We start from the raw sequence: 18,959 nt of genomic DNA on the forward strand, positions 1-18,959 counted from the left end.
CAGGCGACATGAAAAGATTTGGAAGTGGTCAGTGGAATAGGGATTAGTAAAATTGGAAGTGGTCAGTGGAATAGGGATTTGTAAAATTGGAAGTGGTCAGTAGAATAGGGATTAGTAAAATTGGAAGTGGTCAGTAGAATAGGGATTAGTAAAATTGGAAGTGGTCAGTAGAATAGGGATTAGTAAAATTGGAAGTGGTCAGTAGAATAGGGATTAGTAAAATTGGAAGTGGTCAGTAGAATAGGGATTAGTAAAATTGGAAGTGGTCAGTAGAATAGGGATTAGTAAAATTGGAAGTGGTCAGTAGAATAGGGATTAGTAAAATTGGAAGTGGTCAGTAGAATAGGGATTAGTAAAATTGGAAGTGGTCAGTAGAATAGGGATTAGTAAAATTGGAATTGGTCAGTGGAATAGGGATTAGTAAAATTTTTAAAGGTGAACTTTATAGTGGATAAAATATGATAATGGGATTTTCCTCTTCATTTGTAATGCACACTTTATTCACTAGAGGCTTTTCTCTTCCTTTCTCCATCTTTTTAAGAGTTATGTCACCTATCCATTCTCTCTTGGCAATCTCCTCCTTTTTTATGGTTGAATTATATTGATTTTACTTGTATTTATTATTATCATTATTATTATTGATATTTTTATTATTATTATTATTATTATTATCATCATCATCATCATCATCATCATCATCTCCGTCAACGAAATTGGAAGGAGTTTATGTTTTCGTCCCTGTTTGTGTGTTTATTTTTTAACAGCTCCCCGGCCACAATTTTAATCGTAGAGTTGTAAAACTTGCAGGGATTAAGTGTTATGTAAAACGCTGGAAATGATGAAGTTTTGGAAGATCAAGGTCAAAGGTCAAGGTCAGGGTTAGGCAAAATGTCCAATTCACGTAAACAGCCATAAGTTTTGACATCATTGTCACAGAGACTTGAAACCTGGTTCATATTTGAGTGTATGAAAACCAATGCCAATTAATACATGTTAAGGTCGAAGGTCAATGTTGAGTCCAAGGTCAAGGTCAAGCAAAAGGTCAAATTCAGGTTATCAATCATAGGCCACAATTTTAATCGTAAAGTAGTGAAACTTGCAGGGATTTTAAACTGTTATGTAAAGAGTTGTAAATGGTAAAATTTTGGGAGGTCAAATGTAAAGGTCATGGACGAGCAAAACGTCCATGTCATGTAATCAACCATAAGTTTGGACATCCTTGTCACCGGGACTTCAAACTTAGTTCATATTTAAGTGTTTGAAAATCCACGCCAACGAGAAGTAAGCTACCGTGGCGTAGGGCTGCACTCTGAATGCCCCTCTGGTTATTATTATTATTATTATTATTATTATTATTATTATTATTATTATTATTATTATTATTATTATTAGCAGTCAATCTACAGCCCTGTCTGGAAAAGCAGAATGCTACAACCCCAAGGGTTCCAACAAGGAAAGTAGCACAGTGAGGAAAGGAAATAAGGTAATAGAAAACAAAATATAAATCAGTAATGAATAAAACAACGATATATTTTAAGATCAGCAATATCACTAAAGTAGATCTCTCATATATAAACTATAAAACATGACTTATGTCAACCTGCCGATCAGAAAACCATTTACACACTGAATTTCAGAAGCTCCATTGATTCAACTGCCTGATCAGAAAGATCATTCCACAATTTGGTTACAGCTGGAATAAAACTTCTAGAATACTGTGTAGTATTGTGTCTTTTGATAAAGATGGCACGATTGTTAGAAGGTTTAGAAGAAATTCCGGAATAAATCTTGATTTTGTTTTCACATTTTATTTAAAAGTTTATGCACAATTTAATATATCAGTTGGAAGGACAATCTTATCGAAATCTTGAAGACACTCCTCTTATTGATGGAGACATTCATGTCAGCGTGTATTTATTTTCATATGCTTGTAATTGTATGTATAATTGTGTGTGGTGTTTAAAGATGAAAAAGCAGGGGGAAGAAATCACTTCTTGAATTTACGTAATTTAAACCCAGCTCTCCCATTTAGAAGTCCTGTATTTGGGGCTCCCATCCAGCGGGTGCCTGCACAATGCTGTCTACCTGCACACAAAGTCATCTGGTACGCACGCATGGGCAGCCTCAACAGCAAAGAGTTTTCCACTTGGGCAAACGCATACCTGTTAGGAGTAGATAAGACGAGGAATAGAATGTGTAGGTAAATTACCTAGATAATTTTTTATTACGTCGTTACCACCATTCATGTCACTTTTTGGCTCACCGTTCGTTTGTATGTTTGACTATTATATGGTGTTCTATCTGTTCATTTTGCCTCGAATTACGAATAGTTCCTATAATTAAAGTTTAACGTTCTTTGATCTTTGATTGTGCCCCGTTTTTATTTGAAAATAATATTTAGCCTTCAATTTTAATAGTATTTGAAAGTTAATTGATATTTGTGTAACGTTCATATATACTTATTTGATATCTTCATGATCTGACCGGACATGAAATTCAGCCCCATCATAGTAAAAGCTATCAGTTAGTTCAAATGTTGAATTGTTTTCGAGATTATGTAATATTAATTTCATAAATTACCAATTTCCTGTAGAGAAAGTCCTCTCATTTCCTTTGAACATTTACGGAAGTTTGATATTAATGCAGAGTGCAGGGTATGAATTAACGTTTAATGGTAAAGGGAACGTCGACCTATGGTAATTGAAGTACAGTTTACTAAAGATATTTGGGATGTGAGGAATGAAGGTTTTAAGTAGATTTAGATTAATTTAGTATTTCGTTTGGTACGTTACTGCACCCCTAAAGTGTTGTTTTCATTCGTTTGTAATGATAACATGCAAAGGAAACACTTCACTTGCCTCATACACTTTCACCTCCTCGGAGGCAGGACTTCTATTCTCTTTCGCCAGCATCGGCATAGGTGTCGTTGTTGTCTTCTCTGATGGATATGATCCAATGGTTGGTGGCTTGGGGATTTGAGTGTCTGTGAGAGATAAAGGGGAATTTGTCAGTATAGACTACGTTGATTTTTAAATTATGATACCATGCGCTCGGTTAATATAAATGCTTAAAAGAAGATTTGTACTAAAGGAAAATACAAACGTCGGTTATCATTTAGGTCATCTTTTTTTTCACCGATAATTATTATTATTATTATTATTATTATTATTATTATTATTATTATTATTATTATTGTAACCTCCACCAAGGAGGTTATATTTTCGAGTCCGTTTATTTATTTATTTATTTATTTATTTGTCTGCGTGTCTGTGGACAGAATTACGTCAAAACTACTCAACGGATTGACGAAATTTTCACCACAGATAGATCTTAGGCCATGGACGACCCCATTAAATATTTGGACATGATCGAGATCCGGAGTCTAGATGAGGCTTTGCATTTTTCACTATTTGCAAGATTACGTCAAAACAAATTGACTCTTTGGATTTTCACCAAATTTTAACAATGGATAGATATTAGGCATCGGAAGAAACAATGAAATTTTGGAGGTGATACGGATCAATATCGTGATTCCTTATCACATTGCACTTTTCACCATTTACTGTACAGTCAGCATTTGAAAAGTGGGAGGCGATGCCCGTAGACTTTTAGTTATATGTTGGTAGTATTCAATGGCGGAGGTCTGAAATCTCCGATTGCTCTTGTTACTACTACTACTACTACTACTACTAGCCAAGCTACAACCCCGGTTGAAAAAGCAGAATGCTACAAGCCCAAGGGCTCTAGCGGAGAAAGTAGCCTTGGGAGGATAACATTGGGGAATAACAAATAAACTACTTTATATATAAGGAACGATATTAGATGTCAAGTATTTCAAGATCTGCAACAACGTTGAAATAGTTAGTCATACATAAACTATAAAACGATACTGATGTCAACTTGATCCACAGAAAAGAATTTACAAAAAGTTCAAACTTCTGAAGTTCCACCGATTCAACTGCCGGATTAGGAAAATCATTCCACAGTCTGATTACAGTTGGAATAAAACTTTTAGAATGCTGTGTAGTGTTGAGACTTATGATAGAGAATTTATGATCGTTAGAATTATCTACATACCTTGTTCTACGTACATAATGGCACAACTTGAAAAGATTGAATGCAATTGATTTGAATTATGGAAAATCTTATGTACCTTACATAAAAACCTAACTGAACGGGGATGCCAGAGTTTAATATCCAGATCAGGAATAAAGAATTTATTAGACAGCAAGTTTCCATTCAGTAAATTAAGATGAGAATATGTTGCTGAAGACCTGATAGAAGAACAATACTCGAAACAAGGTGGAATGGAAGAATTAAAACATTTCTTAGGTGTAGACCGACCACCTCAACTAATACATACAATTTCTAACGATAAGTCGATTGTTGTCTTAGCTGAAAAGAAACTTTTCGTTAATTTTACTCATCTTTTTAAAAGAATAATATTTTTCTCAAAAATTCCTGTAAATGCCATCACTCCCCACCACTATACAAATGATGCTTTCTTCTAGAAAGTTCACCTGACACTCTTTCGGACGTAAGACATTTCATTCCGGAGACACCCTGTACATGAGTGTTTACTCTCATAGATTTTAAGCTTTATATATATTCTATTATTTATGTCAAGATATTTTAATTATTTTTCAATCTTTACATTTTTTTATTTCGTCGTATGGTGACCTGGCATCACGAAATTGGATATTAATTTATGCGAATGACGAATATTAAAATATACAGTATATGAAGTAAATACACATCTTAAGAGTTTGACAAGCTTATGTGGTCTTGAAGTTCATAAATGCCGTGAAATTATATTATCTTCTCAACTAATTCTGCAACCATTATTTCATTTGTATTTAGGTTTTAAGGCAATTCTTACTTTGGCAGGGATGTTCGAAAAGTAGATTTATCTGCTTCCTTTGGCTATATGAAGGAAGTTAAAATACGTTGCTATTATTCCTATTTTTCTTGTACTGGATATCATACGATGCTTACAAACACCATGAGGTGTTATGAATGCACCTTACTTTCCAAACGGCGAATATAAATCGAATTTATATTGTTGTTGGGTTATTTGTTGGGTTATTGAGAATATTTCACTTTTGTCTGCGAGTTACGTTTTTGTAACGAAAGATTCAATCACGAAAAGATAAAGAGCTTTAGACTTTAATCTAATTACTTTTAATAAAAATGCAATATGGGTTTTTCAAGATCAGCAACAAGTTTATATTTTAAATTTCGACTACGATAAAAATCTATCGTAGTAAATTCTATAATTCAAACACGTGATTTTTTAATCGATAGATTTGTTTAATATAGCAAATCCTTTCCATAATATGTTTCTGGATTTTCTATACCAGGACTTTCGAAAATCGTTTATGATTTTTATTTTTTATCTCCGGGTTGTTTTAAGTGAAGGGAGTATAGGTTTTTGTTACAGCTTTAGGCCAGATATTGACCGTGTGGATAACTAAGGTGAATCAGATTTTGGAGGATAAGTAAGTGGATTAAAATTAGTAGAGTAACTCGGGTGAATTAGGTTTTTGGGGGTAATATTGGATTAAGTTAACGACTTTACGTGATCACATTTAGACTGATTTAGAGGGGTGATAATATGTAGTAAATATATTGTTTCGTGTAAAAAATGGGGTTTATGATAACTACGAACCGAAATCTTAAGCACAGCGAATGGTTATTTGTGAACAAGAATAAGTTGATATACAAAAGCTTTAATAAACTTGCAAGGCACTTCCAGTACTCGTTTCTCTTGTCGAGAAAAGATAGTAGTCTGGGTAGATGCATCATGTCTTCCGAATCCTGTAGCTAAAATACATACCTAATGGATTCTGGGTAGTTGAGGATTCTCCTTCCTCTCCTGAACCGAACATCTCCCGAAATTCTTTTTCTCCTTCGACACGTAGATTAATCAAGCCGATTTCTCGGCTGTCGAATCTGATGGCGCCTTCCTTAGACCTTAGAGTAGCATCGCCAGTGGAAATAGAGCTGATGTCTCCGTGACGGGCTTCCATTCGCAGTTCTTCATTGCACCGGAATTTAATGTCACGGGTTTCACTGTCTAGCCTGTTTGAATATAGAGAATTTACATGAAAATTTTTAATTTTTCTTTCCTATTTTAGTTTTCCTTGTTGAGCCTGTTTGGAAACAGAATTTACATGGAAATTGTTAATTTTTCTTTCCTTTTTCTGTTTTCCTTGTTGAGAATTGACATTAGAAACTGAAAAATTGAGAAATATTTCTTCATCTAGTTAGTATGATATGAGGATGTACTGTATGGCGGAATTTATTTTGACGTAAATTATTGTTTACCTTCTTCTTGTATTTTGCTGTCTTTCCTACAGATTTTTATTAGATTTAATAGTCAGTATTATTATTATTAAGAACTGAATGTCCTCTTAGATAATTGCTTAAAATGGTGATGAATGCTATGAATTTAGCAATGCTTGAGAGTCAAAGTCTGCCAACTAGGCACTATATTTTATATTGTAGCGTACAATGAAATAATAGATTTGATTTAGTTTGACCACAAAAATCAATCATTGGTATATTTCACGCCTACTGTTCATTAATTGCATTGTCTGACAAACGCATTTATCGTAAATTCTGTATTTAAGCGATTTGTAGTTGATTATAGAAATATTCATATGTTTCAAGATTCAAACGACATTGATTATAGGAATATTCAAATGTTTCAAGATGCAAACGACATTAATAATAGGAATATTCATACTCGTATGTTTCAAGATATAATGGACATCAGATGTTTTAGTTGAAGCTGGCCGATTCCCTATGTTACTCGTTAATAACTGCGAGGAGTAGGTTTAGGAAATATTTTTTCCTTATGTTCCCAATGTTTTATTATTTTATATAAGTTTTTTTTTTTTTTTTTATTACTTTAGGTAGGCTGTGATTCATACTCCACTGCTTCAATTGTTTTGATAAGTTTGTAAATAATTTATTGATTTGTTTTAAAGAAAAAGAAAGTCGAAATGATTATTTAAAAAAAGAAAAAAATATTGATGTCAGGGTTGTTAAACTTTTAGCCTTTCTGAAAATAATGTTTTCCCTAGATTACTCTATATTCATTGTACAAACGTTTACAGTTTTTTTCCAAAGTACGGAGTACCCTCTTGGTATCTTAGCAAATCCTAAGGGCGAGGTTACTAGACTTATGCCATATATCTTGACCCGGGCAAATCCTGGTATCCATTTACGGCTAGATAGGATTGAAAGCTTTGAACTATGGATCCCAGGCCTACTTTGCCTATTTTATAATATTGATGTATGGAGTGCAAAGTGCATCCCCATATCTCTCTTGATTTTCTTTGTACACCGATAGACTGAATCTGATAGTCAAAAACAAATTTCATGTGTCCCTTCTTTTCCATATTGATGATTGACTCCGTTTAAGGCTGTGGGTGAAGTCTTTGTCCGCAAGAGCCAATCAGCATGCGACTTAGCCACTTATTGTTTTCATGGGATTTTTAAGCCAATGTTATATTCTGACATATAAGTGAACGTAAATTTAATTGGCGGAAATTGACCAGTTCATTAAAGGTAATATTTCATGGGGATTGTGATGGCAGTAACAGACTGTCGGAAGTTTTAAATATTAATAATTCATTCATTCAGTGCCATTCTTTCATCATCATCTCCTCCTACGCCTATTGGTGCAAAGGGCCTCTGTTAAGTTTGGCCAGTCGTCTCTATCTTGAGTTTTAAAATCAATACTTTTCCGTTCATCCTACCCTACTTCATGCTACATAGTCTTCTGCCATGTAGGCCTGGGTCTTCCAACTCTTCTAGTACCTTTTGGAGCAAATTTAGAGGTTTGGCGAACTAATCTCTCTTGGGGAGTGCGAAGATAATGCCCAAACCATCCCCATCTCACCATGATCGCATCCAATCTCTCTTGCAGTTTCATTTCTAATTATGTCATGCCATTTAATTCCCAATATTCTTCTGAAGGCTTTGTTCTCAAATCTACAATATCTGTTGGATATTGTTTCACTGTCATACTATGATTCATGACCATACAGTAACTTTCGATCTCACTAAACTGATATATAGCCTGATTTTTATATGTAATTTCAGAAGATTTGAGTTTTAAATTTGACTTAACCTAGCCATATATATATATATATATATATATATGTATGTATATATATATACACATACATACATACATACATACACACATACACACACACACATATATATATATATATATATATACTGTATATGTATGTTTACTTATTCATATGTATATATATTTATTTGTTGATATATATGTATGCTATTCCTCTCTCTGTCTCTCTCTCTCCTATTTTATCAGCAAGTTTTAAGGAGGCAGTGGACAATGATAACTAATTAATTTTTATTTTCGGCATATTGTCAGTGATAGTTACATCCATTTTTTCTTCCATTCCACCTCTCGTATGGGAGCTCTCTACCTTACCCCATAAACGAACTGTAAGTAAACAAAGGACTCCAATGGTCTGGAATCTTGTCTCCGCCTTTTGAAGTCAACCAACGCGTGATATGAACAGACTTTGTTCGTTTTAATATAATATGTGCATTTGATGACTTTTTGGAATTATTGCGGATTTTCTTTTATCGTGGTAGAGAAAGAGATTCCTTATGATTTTAAGAACTTTGGTAATATTGCATAAAGTCGTGTGACTTAAGAACTATGAGCTGGTATTTTATTATTTCTCCGCCGGTGAGAAAATTAATTTGAGCAGTTGATTATAAAGGCTTAGTCATATATATATCCGACTATATATTATATATATATATATATATATATATATATCAAATAATCTTTTAAGAGAATTTAAAATATAGCCTTTGATATTGTAAAAGATATTCAACAACAGTATTAAGGTTACTTTTCTATAAAAAAGCATAAAATTATTGCTCTCTCTCTCTCTCTCTCTCTCTCTCTCTCTCTCTCTCTCGGTCGTCATTTGTAGTAATCATGATACAAAAAATGAATCATTGCATAAATGCTCACTTCGTTTTACAAATGCTCGAAGATATTCCCAAGGATTCCAAGACAAAAGAGTTTTCCTCGACTTTTAGGAATCGTCCACGGCGACATGGAATAGGAGTTGGAATTTAAGGTGGAAACAGCCACGTAAAAGAATTTAGGTGTTGAGATATCGGATTCGTTAAGCAAATACAACTTTTTCCAATTCATAATTTTGAGATCTCTCTCTCTCTCTCTCTCTCTCTCTCTCTCTCTCTCTCTCTCTCCTCTCCTCTCTCTCTCTCTCTCTCTCTCTCTCTCAGTGCAGATCCTAAAAGATTTTATAATTTTATGGAGATTTTACGTTTGGAATGCTATCTCTCTCTCTCTCTCTCTCTCTCTCTCTCTCTCTCTCAGTGCAGATCCTAAAAGATTTTATAATTTTGTGGAGGCTTTACGTCTGGAATACTAATGTGGAGATTTGTGACTTGCGATCGTTTTCCATAAAGATCTGATTTGTCAAGAGTGACGACGATAAATTTTGAGAAGGTAAACGGTAATGACAGATTTAACGACATATGCGGCGACATAACCAACGAGCTGTATATGTTTTGTTGTAGTAAAAGGACTGGCAGATTCATCAAAGTTAATGAAAATCATGCAAAGCGTCATTACAGACAGACAGACAGGCAGATGCAGTTATGATAATGAAGTAAAAATTAGGTGGAAAGAGGAAATGGCTAAGAGCCGAATGTATACTTGCAGAAGGATGAAAAAGTATGTGTGGAATAAATCAGAGCTAAGGAAAGTGGTGGTTTGGTGGGTTTTCTTTTTTGTAAAAAATATTTCATTTTTTTCAGACAACCCTTCCATCGTATGTATAGTTGCCCAGACGATTTTCTAGAAAATCAATTACAAGGGACACAAGACCATTTTATGAGACACCAAATCCATTTTATGAGCCAATATTTTTCACTGCATGATAGTATGGGTTTCGACTATTGTGAGATTGGGCATAAATGCTGGACATAACTAAGAGTTATAGGTTGTATTGAATTCTTTAAACCGTCTTCCCTTTGGACAGTTTAATTTCATGTCGTTTATCAAGCTATACAGTATAAGTATAGATGTGTGTGGACTTGCAACGTAAAATACCTGAATTCTATATGGAAATCGTATGACGAACGAAAGCTATTGAACCTCATCAAGTCATTTCAGATTTCGATTTATTAAAAAGAGAAAAAAACTAATTTTTTAATGTACCATTTTGTGATGAGAAGTGAACTTGTTTGTATATTATCGACCAGTTAAAACTGACGGTTATAAAGTCAAAGATATATTGAAAGTAACGTTAGGTTTTAGCTGGGTACTGATAAAAAGCCGAATCGCAACATGAGTTCCAAACAAGGCCAGTGCTGTCTTGTTTATCCTTAGGCCTGTGAATGTAAACGGAAAGCTTCACGGTTATGTAGGGTAAAGATTAATTACTTGATTTTATATATATATATATATATATATATATATAGAATGTTACCAAATGACAACGCTATCTTATCTTAACAAGCATCCCCTTAAAAGAAAAAAAGAAACGGAAAAAAATAAGAATTCAAGAGTCAGGATCCTCAGGGAACGGAACTCGCTTAGATTAGACGCAAGATCCTTTAAACCTATTCAGGTGAATTAACTAAATCTTCATGGTTCAAGAGATGAACTGAAAGAGATAGACGATAAAACTAGTTAATGAAGTTTATAGAATTTATATATGCACTAAAACCTCCTTAAGCTATTACATAAATAATGATTTATGCGAAAAGGGCTGGAATGCTAATTAAGAAGACGACTAATTATAACAGCCAAGTCATGCAGTAAAGTGAGGAGTCTTCATTGACCCCTACAAACACTAGAAAATTTATAGAATAAACAACAGCTTAGTAATTGGGCGATCTTGCCAATGTCAGCTGGAAGAAAGAATTTATATTCCAGGAGAGGGACGTGAATTTCTACCTCTTCTTTATCTGTGAAGTAGAAGCAACTCTGTAATACGAGATTTATGTTGTTGGAGTACAGATGCCTGGCTTATAACGGTGTTATTTGAGGTATTTATCGCATGGTTCTTCCATTAAGTTTTCTTGTTGCCACTCTCATTTTTCTAAGATAGGCCGTATTGCCTTCTTAGGAGGAGTGTTGTTGTTCTCTTACATAATTTATTTTTATCCAGACTTTTTAGTAGTAGAATAAAATTTGTATATATTTTTTTTTATTTGTTACAGGAAGACAATCTTCGGTTAATACATTCAAGGATGTTAATGATGTTAAGAATCATCAGCGTAAACCAAATATAATTCAACTACAGTGAGATAAAAACATTTAAAGAAGTATTAAAGTGTTGGTCTGGATAAAAATTATCAGGTAAACTTTGACATTTATATTTGGAGGATGGTCCTGAAGATGTTTATACGACATTTCATTTATACGAGATTTTGGTGTTTGAACATAAGTATATCACTTCAGAACTCCTGTTTAAATAGATAATGGGACATCGATAATTTTTTATATGTGTTTTATATTGTTCGAGGATATCATGAATTGTGGTTTCTTGTAAATAGTTTTACGATACCACCGTAATTTGTTCCTTGCGAAATTAATAAACATATTAATATTAACGACCATAGTACATAAAACAATATCTATTCAGGTGTTCTTTTCTTTTCCTTTATGGACTCTGAATAAGTATAGCGGCAATACAGTATACTGTATGGTCAGAGTGTGTTCCCTCTCGCTCCTGTAAGTAGACAGAATAAGATAGCCTATTTACCGAAGCATGATCTAAGAATTTGTATTATTATTATTTTGTTATTATTATTATTATTATTATTATTATTATTATTATTATTATTTACCCCTGAAAATATAGTTTCAACCTGTCTTATACTACAGCTGTTATCACGATATAGCTATGTGAGTCATATTGATAATAGTAAATGTGTAAAAAAAAAAAAATCGGAAAGATGACCCATTATTCCTTTATTGGGCACAAAGAATACGTATATTTTCTCATTTTCCCCTGATAAAAAGACGAAAAAGGGGGGAAAATTACGGTGAAACTGGTAACTTGTTTTTTTTCTTTTAACGATCTCTTTCATGTGACGGGTAAAAATGTTCATGAAAGGAACCTGAATTTTAAGCGCTTCCCTCGGATAAAAGGTAAACCGTTTTCATGATGGTAGAATTTGAATAAGGCTTGAAAATATATATACTTTTTTTTTTTTTTGCCAAGTTACAGTGTTTATACGACGCAGGCTATCTTTTGCAGAAAAATATGGGAAAAAAATAACCTGCCCATTCTTTGAATAAATTTTGTTTGTTAGTGCCCAATAGATATATTAATATTGGTAATTCTTTGACAGTTTATTGTATTAGTGTCTTCAACAAGGATTACGTCAAGTTTTAGGATAAGAAAGACATTTACTTAAATTAAGCCACAATAATTCTTTACTGATTAGGCTCTAAATTATTGGCCTTGAGCGTTTGGGGGAAGAAACAGGGTATACAAGACTAAGCCATAACCTTATATTGAATAATCTCACCCAGGGCGGACAAGTAAGATTAACATAAATGGAATGTTGAAGTCTATTGTACAGTGATGGTAACTTGACGAAAAACCAACTTCCTGGCAACCAAAGGGTTACTAAACTATTTTCAAATGACAAAATATTTTTACATGATTGAAAAAATATCAAACTTTCTTCAAAGTAAAAGGTTTATCGTAGCCAGTGTCGTAAATAGACAAACCCAGTAACAATGTGAAATGTTGAAGAGAGAATGCTTTCCTCAGGGTCTTTTGCCCTGCAACACCCAACGTTAATATTGAAGCATGAAAGGTAATTACAGTGCTAAAGTTTGCCATCGTTTGTACAAAGTGAAGTCAAGATGACATCAATTGATGTACGAAGGAAACGGAGAATAGCGGGTGAAAAGGTGTAGAAAAAAAACCAACATGTTTTTGAGACTACCATTTAGTTAGATGTCAATTTTAAAGAAAGTTGTAATGAAATGAAATGAAACCTTTTGTTGGATGCGGGATGTTCAATTTACATCTTGCAATTTTTTCTTTTTTGGAAGCTTTGACAGTTTTTACTGAAGTGGCATCTTTGTATTTTAGGTAATAGCTGAAGTGCTTGCGTTATTCTTTCATGTTTAAATAATTTAATTGTTTTAATTTCTCGCATTTTTAATGTATTTCATTTTTAAATACTTTTTATTTTATGTATGAAGGAATAGACCAGTGTTTATATTTACTTCTAGTATTGAGTGTGGAATACTGAATATGCATACTCATCGTGCTATAGATTTTCAATAGAGTTAGTTAACCTATCGGGTAAGTGTATTTTGTTATATTGAAAAGCCTTGAAAAGAACAGAATGCCTTTCATGTCTACTTTCTATTTATAATATTTTTTGCGTGAGCTAAATTCGGTTTAAAATAGTACATTATTTCAATTAAGTAGAAAGTAAATGTTGAAGTTTTTATCAAATTGCACGAGATCGTGTCTGGTATGATATGGTGCCTGTCTAGAATTTTGTTTTGTGGTAAGATTTTAAAATGGGTTACAATATTAAATTTGTGGTGGGTCTTGCAATTCTTTCATATAATATTTGGTGCTAGCTCTGGGAATTCATTACACAACTCGTTAAACAAGGGAAGATAAATTGAATTTGTGGAAATTTTGTTGAGTTCATTTTGTATGAAGAAATTTTTTCTTGATAATTATTATAAATTGTTCCCCCCAAAAAATCCAAATGCACATCGGATTCACACGTCTTGATTAATTCTTATTTTGTGAAAGTAATTTTACGTCGTAGTATTGCTAAGTTAGGAAGTAAGTTGAATAAGTATGCCTACTTTTATATATGTGGGACAGTATTATATTTAGAGTAGTGCTAGGATAACGTACTCTTTTCGTGTTTTCATTCCTTCCAATAATGAAAGCCTTTCAAGGACAAGGGATAGATGAATCTATACATGAAGAACAGCAATCCTAAAACTACATAAAATTAGTTAGAAAATTCCGATTGAGAAAGGAGTTCGATAGGGAGACCCCATCTCTCCTAAATTATTCACAGCGGGTCTAGAAGAAGCTTATAAGAATTTAGATTGGGAAAATGTAGGAATCAATAATAATTGGGAAGTCCTTAACAACTTGAGATTCACAGATGACATAGCTGTGTTTAGGGAATCATATGAGGAATTACAAAAGATGATAGATATGAATAGAGAAAGTAGAAATGTATGACTAAAATTGATATGAGTAAAACTAAGATTATGTTCAATGAAAATGCAGAGACAACAAATAAGAGTTATGGACGAACTCCTAGAGATTGTTGATAAATAAACGTAATTAGGACATACAGTAATTGTTTCCCCAAGACATGAGACCGAAATTAAGAGGGATAAGTCTGGGATGGAGAGCATTTGGTAAAAAAAATGAGATTATGAAAATCAAAAATTAACTTTCTCTAAAAATAAAGGTATTTAATCAAATGTTCCTACCAGTTTTAACTTATGTATCAGAAACTTGGAGCCATACTAAAACCTTAGAACATAAGCTAGTTACAACTCAAAGAGCCATGGAAAGAATAATGATGGGAATAACGTTAATAAACCGAAAAACAGCAACATGGATGCGAGAACAAACTAAAGTAGATGCTATTCTAACAGCATGTGAAAAAGAGAAATGGACAAGTGCAGGGCATGTAATGAGGATAACACAATAGATGGACATAAAGAATAACAGAATGGGTCCCTAGAGATTGCATTGCAAAAGAAACAGGGGAAGGAAGAGAAGACGATGAATTGAGTAATTAAGAAAGTTTGCGGGTGTGGACTGGCAATAGAAAGACCACAAACAGACGCAAGTGGAAGGACATGCCTGAGGCTATTGTTCTGCAGTGGAATAGTAACGGGTGATATTCTCATATATATGTATATTAAACTGAGAGACTTATCCTAAAAATCCCACCATTTTGTTATAAAGTAATGCCTCGGAAGTGGTGTACTCCGCCGTGATTAACGTATCCCGTAAATTGGTGTCTGCAATGGCATTTTCCGGTTCTCTGCATTTAGGCTATGCTCTGAAATCCTCACTTTTCTTTTCTTTTTCACTTCTCTCCTCTCTTTTTAAGGGAAACCTCTGCCTCTCTCCTTTGTTGTTTATTCTGTTGTTATCGTCTCTTGTTCATTTATTCATTTTAATATTCAGGGCTGTGGGTCGAAATAGGATTTTTCCCACTCTAATCCGGCAACGAGGTAAGGGAAAAAAAACTATCAAAGAATTTTGTTTTTCATGTTTAAAGGGAAGCAGGAATGTTAATAAAAAAAAAATAGTTGCGTTAATCAGAGAATGGCTTTCAGAGAAATAAGAATTTCATTTATTTCTGAAGAGTAATTTGGTGGCTTGGAGAGATGCCTGGTACCAATTTATGATTCTATTATATGTAACGGTGCCAGTTCTTTTCGGAAATGATTTTGCAACATCTCTTCCCAAAGAGTAAAACCATTGCCATCCGGGACCTGGGATTTACTTTATGTCTTTTAGGTAATTAAAACTTCATCACTTTCAATATCCAATCGTTCGATAATCCTCCCCATCTTAAGTTTTCTTGTCACTGCCAAAACCCTCCACCAGCCAATCTTGGCTTCCGATTAGATAGTCAGCCCCAGCTTTACACACGAGTACGAAGATATTTGTAGTTGAAGCCCTTACTATAGTCATTCTTTAACAATAACTCGGGATGACAAAAATCTCACTACAAAATTTTAACAGTGTAACTTCTTTTTTTTTTCTTTTCTTTTTTTTTTACAGAAAAATCGTCGTATGTTTACTGATTTTTCTTATTTAAAGTAAGAGTTGCACCATTTTCTATATTCTCAAGTAATAAAAATTTTGAGCATCGTGTCTAAGGGGAAACCACGAGTAATTCAATTTTTTTCGTGTTCTCTCCACCTTCTTCAATAATCTACGTGTGGAAAGAAGGAACGTGATTAAGCTCCGGAATTACGAATATTTGCATTTTTGAGTTAGGTCAAAGGTTAGTTAAGTAGGGTTCGTTCAAGAAGTCAATTCGCAGAAAATAATTAAAGTTTAAGAGTCTCTCTCTCTCTCTCTCTCTCTCTCTCTCTCTCTCTCTCTCTCTCTCTCTCTCTCTCTCTCTCTCTCTCTCTCAAATTTATTATGGAAATATTAAGTTGAGTGAAATGGCCAGGGTATTTTGATTGAAATAACGAGAAAATGGTTAAGTGGCCTTTTCTATAAGCTGGCAAGAGAAGTCTCCTTTGTTATTAAACGAGGAGGCCATTTGCTTCCGAGAAAAGGAAAGTATTCGTTATGTTTTTGTAAGTCGAGGAAAAGGTGAATTATAACTCACTGAGAAATGTTCAATGAATTCTGGATAAATTGGATTTATATTATCATGGAGGATCGTCATAAATCATTTTTGGATGGTCTGCCTCCAAGATTGTTAAAATTGAATGTCGGCAAACAGGGCAACATTTATAGATGTTCTTTTAGAGGACGTTGAATTTGGAGAATATTTTGAGAATTAAATGCATGACGTTATTATTTTTGCATCTTTTGTTATCATTAGTATGATAATGACCATCCCATTGAAATCTTTGTGTATGGTACAGCATTGATATTCTCCGAATAGAAAAATTCTTGCATTAGTCAGTGTGCATCGTTACTCCAAATTACATGTGGTAGGTGGGTTGCATAGAGATTTACGATTACGTTTCTGATGTTTATTGCGGGTAAGTCTTCGTATAATGTCTTGTAAGGCAAAAGATTTACGATTCTTTCTCTGAAGATAATAATTCACCTGATGGAGAGATTTCCACATCTGGTTTTCTCAGTAGATATTTCTTCCCCATCAAAAGAATTTTAAACTATGAAACAGGAATTATTTGATGTCCTTTTAAAATTTGACTATAATAATCTTTTGACTTCCAGTTGAATGAATAATTTCGGATTTAATATTTCCAAAAAAATATCCAATCACAACTCTTCTATGATACTGTATGAAGCCCCAAAATAAAGGTACCTGAATGTTTGTAGTTACGGTGATGAAAAGCTGGTGCAGTTATTCAGACCTGTCATATGGGGCCTCTGTTATGTTGAAGGTTTTTAAGAAAAAAAATATTGCAACTGAATGACATACAGTATATAGGATGGACCATTTGCAAGTACCTATATGAGTTCTCCTATTTTGTTTAATGAAAATATGGTATAGATTTAAGCTTTCCCAAAAATGATTCTGCTTCAAGGTTTCATTGAATTAAATGTTTACTTTCATAAAGAAACATTTTTGACTTGCAGTACTTATATTTCCGATGAATTTTACCATCTATAGAAAGTAGATATTTTTATATGGAAATAATTAAATTGTATCTCTAACCCCCTTATAAAGGGAGTGGGGTGGTTATGGAGAAAGATGGTTTTATACCAGAAGAAATAAATATATCAGAAAAAAATCAAGGAATAGTTTCTTAATTTTGGAAAGGCCTGAGGTGGGTTGTTGCAAGTGAAAGTAGAAACTACTAATTTTAGTTCGTTTTCTATAATCCTAGTATTTGTCCACAAGGAACAGAAAATTTTCAGAGGTAGTAGGTTGGCCAGGGTACCAGCCGGCCGTTAAGATACTACTGCTAGAGAGTTATGGGGTCCTTTAACTGGCTAGTCAGTACTACATTGGATTCTTCTCTCTGGTTACGGTTCTTTCCCTTTGCCTACACAGACACCTAATAGTCTGCCCTATTCTTTACAAATTCTCCTCAGTCCTCATACACCTGACAACACTGAGATTACCAAAAAATTATTCTTCACCCAAGCGGTTAACTACTGCACTGTAATTGTTCAGTGGCCACTTTCCTCTTGGTAAGGGTAGAAGAGACTCTTTAGCTATGGTAAGCAGGTCTTCTAGGAGATGGAAACTCCAAAATCAAACCATTGTACTCTAGTCTTATAGCATCCTGCTTTTCCAACTAGGGTTGTAGCTTAGCAAGTAATAATGATAATAATAATGTAGAATCATTTGACTAAAACAGCTCTAAAGGTCATGCTTAAGGGCTGTTAGGCAATAAACGCTCTTAAGGATATGTAGTGCAATATCATCGTTTATATTAAATATGAAGAGTGATATTGGGTCAACTAAACTAAATTAAATCGGAAGACATGTGCTTGAAAACAACCGATAGAAATATAAACGTAAAAAAAGATAGATATGTGAGTGGGTGTGTTTATATATATGTATAAATTTTACGGTAAAATCAAATTGAAAAGTAGTCGACATTACCTTTTGTTGGTGAACGCTCTGGATAGTTGGTGAACCTAGCGCACTCTTTACACTACAGTATTCCCTGGCATTGTGTCCCCGTATCCACTTTTATTTTGGATGTTCACATACCCTCCCATGAGACTGTATGTCTACTTACCTAATCTAATGCCTCCAATATACGGACGCATCTTACTTACTTTGATGGCTGCTTTTCCGGTCTCATACAGCAGGGGAACCCCACTCTCTACTTTCTTTCGTAGTTAAACCCCTGTTTGTTTGACTGACATTCTTCCTGTTTTTTGTTTTTATTGGGGGGGGGGGTTATTGCATTGGTTTCATTTCCCAAGTCCGATTTTGACAGAAGTGCATCGCACACACGTGTGTTTGTGTGTGTGTGTATATTTATATATATATATATATATATGTGTGTGTGTGTGTGTGTGTGTGTGTGTGTGTGTGTGTGTATGTATGTATGTATGTATGTATGTATATATCAACCACAATGGCATTCAACATTGAATTCTACCTTTGGGAATGTATATCCATTTGAAATTAATTTTTGATAAATGCTTCTGGCTGGGCAAGGATTCGAACATTTGCCTCTTGAGTCGAAACAATACCAGCAAAGTACTCTTAACTAA

The 18,959-nt window shown here is 33.8% G+C and overlaps 1 protein-coding gene across 1 annotated transcript in view; it reads right to left on the bottom strand.

Moving 5' to 3' along the window:
- Positions 1-1,646: 1,646 nt before the first annotated feature.
- LOC137634621 (delta-sarcoglycan-like) overlaps positions 1,647-18,959 on the bottom strand; it is a 52,886-nt gene continuing 35,573 nt past the window's right edge. Inside the window, exons 7-9 of the mRNA XM_068367089.1 lie at positions 5,837-6,081; positions 2,859-2,983; positions 1,647-2,162 (exon numbers count right to left, since the gene is read on the bottom strand). Coding sequence (XP_068223190.1) covers positions 2,082-2,162; positions 2,859-2,983; positions 5,837-6,081 — 451 coding nt within the window. The 3' untranslated portion in view covers positions 1,647-2,081. The remainder of the gene's footprint in view (positions 2,163-2,858; positions 2,984-5,836; positions 6,082-18,959) is intronic.

Source organism: Palaemon carinicauda, chromosome 45 (assembly GCF_036898095.1).
Source record: "Palaemon carinicauda isolate YSFRI2023 chromosome 45, ASM3689809v2, whole genome shotgun sequence".
Classification (NCBI taxonomy): domain Eukaryota; kingdom Metazoa; phylum Arthropoda; class Malacostraca; order Decapoda; family Palaemonidae; genus Palaemon; species Palaemon carinicauda.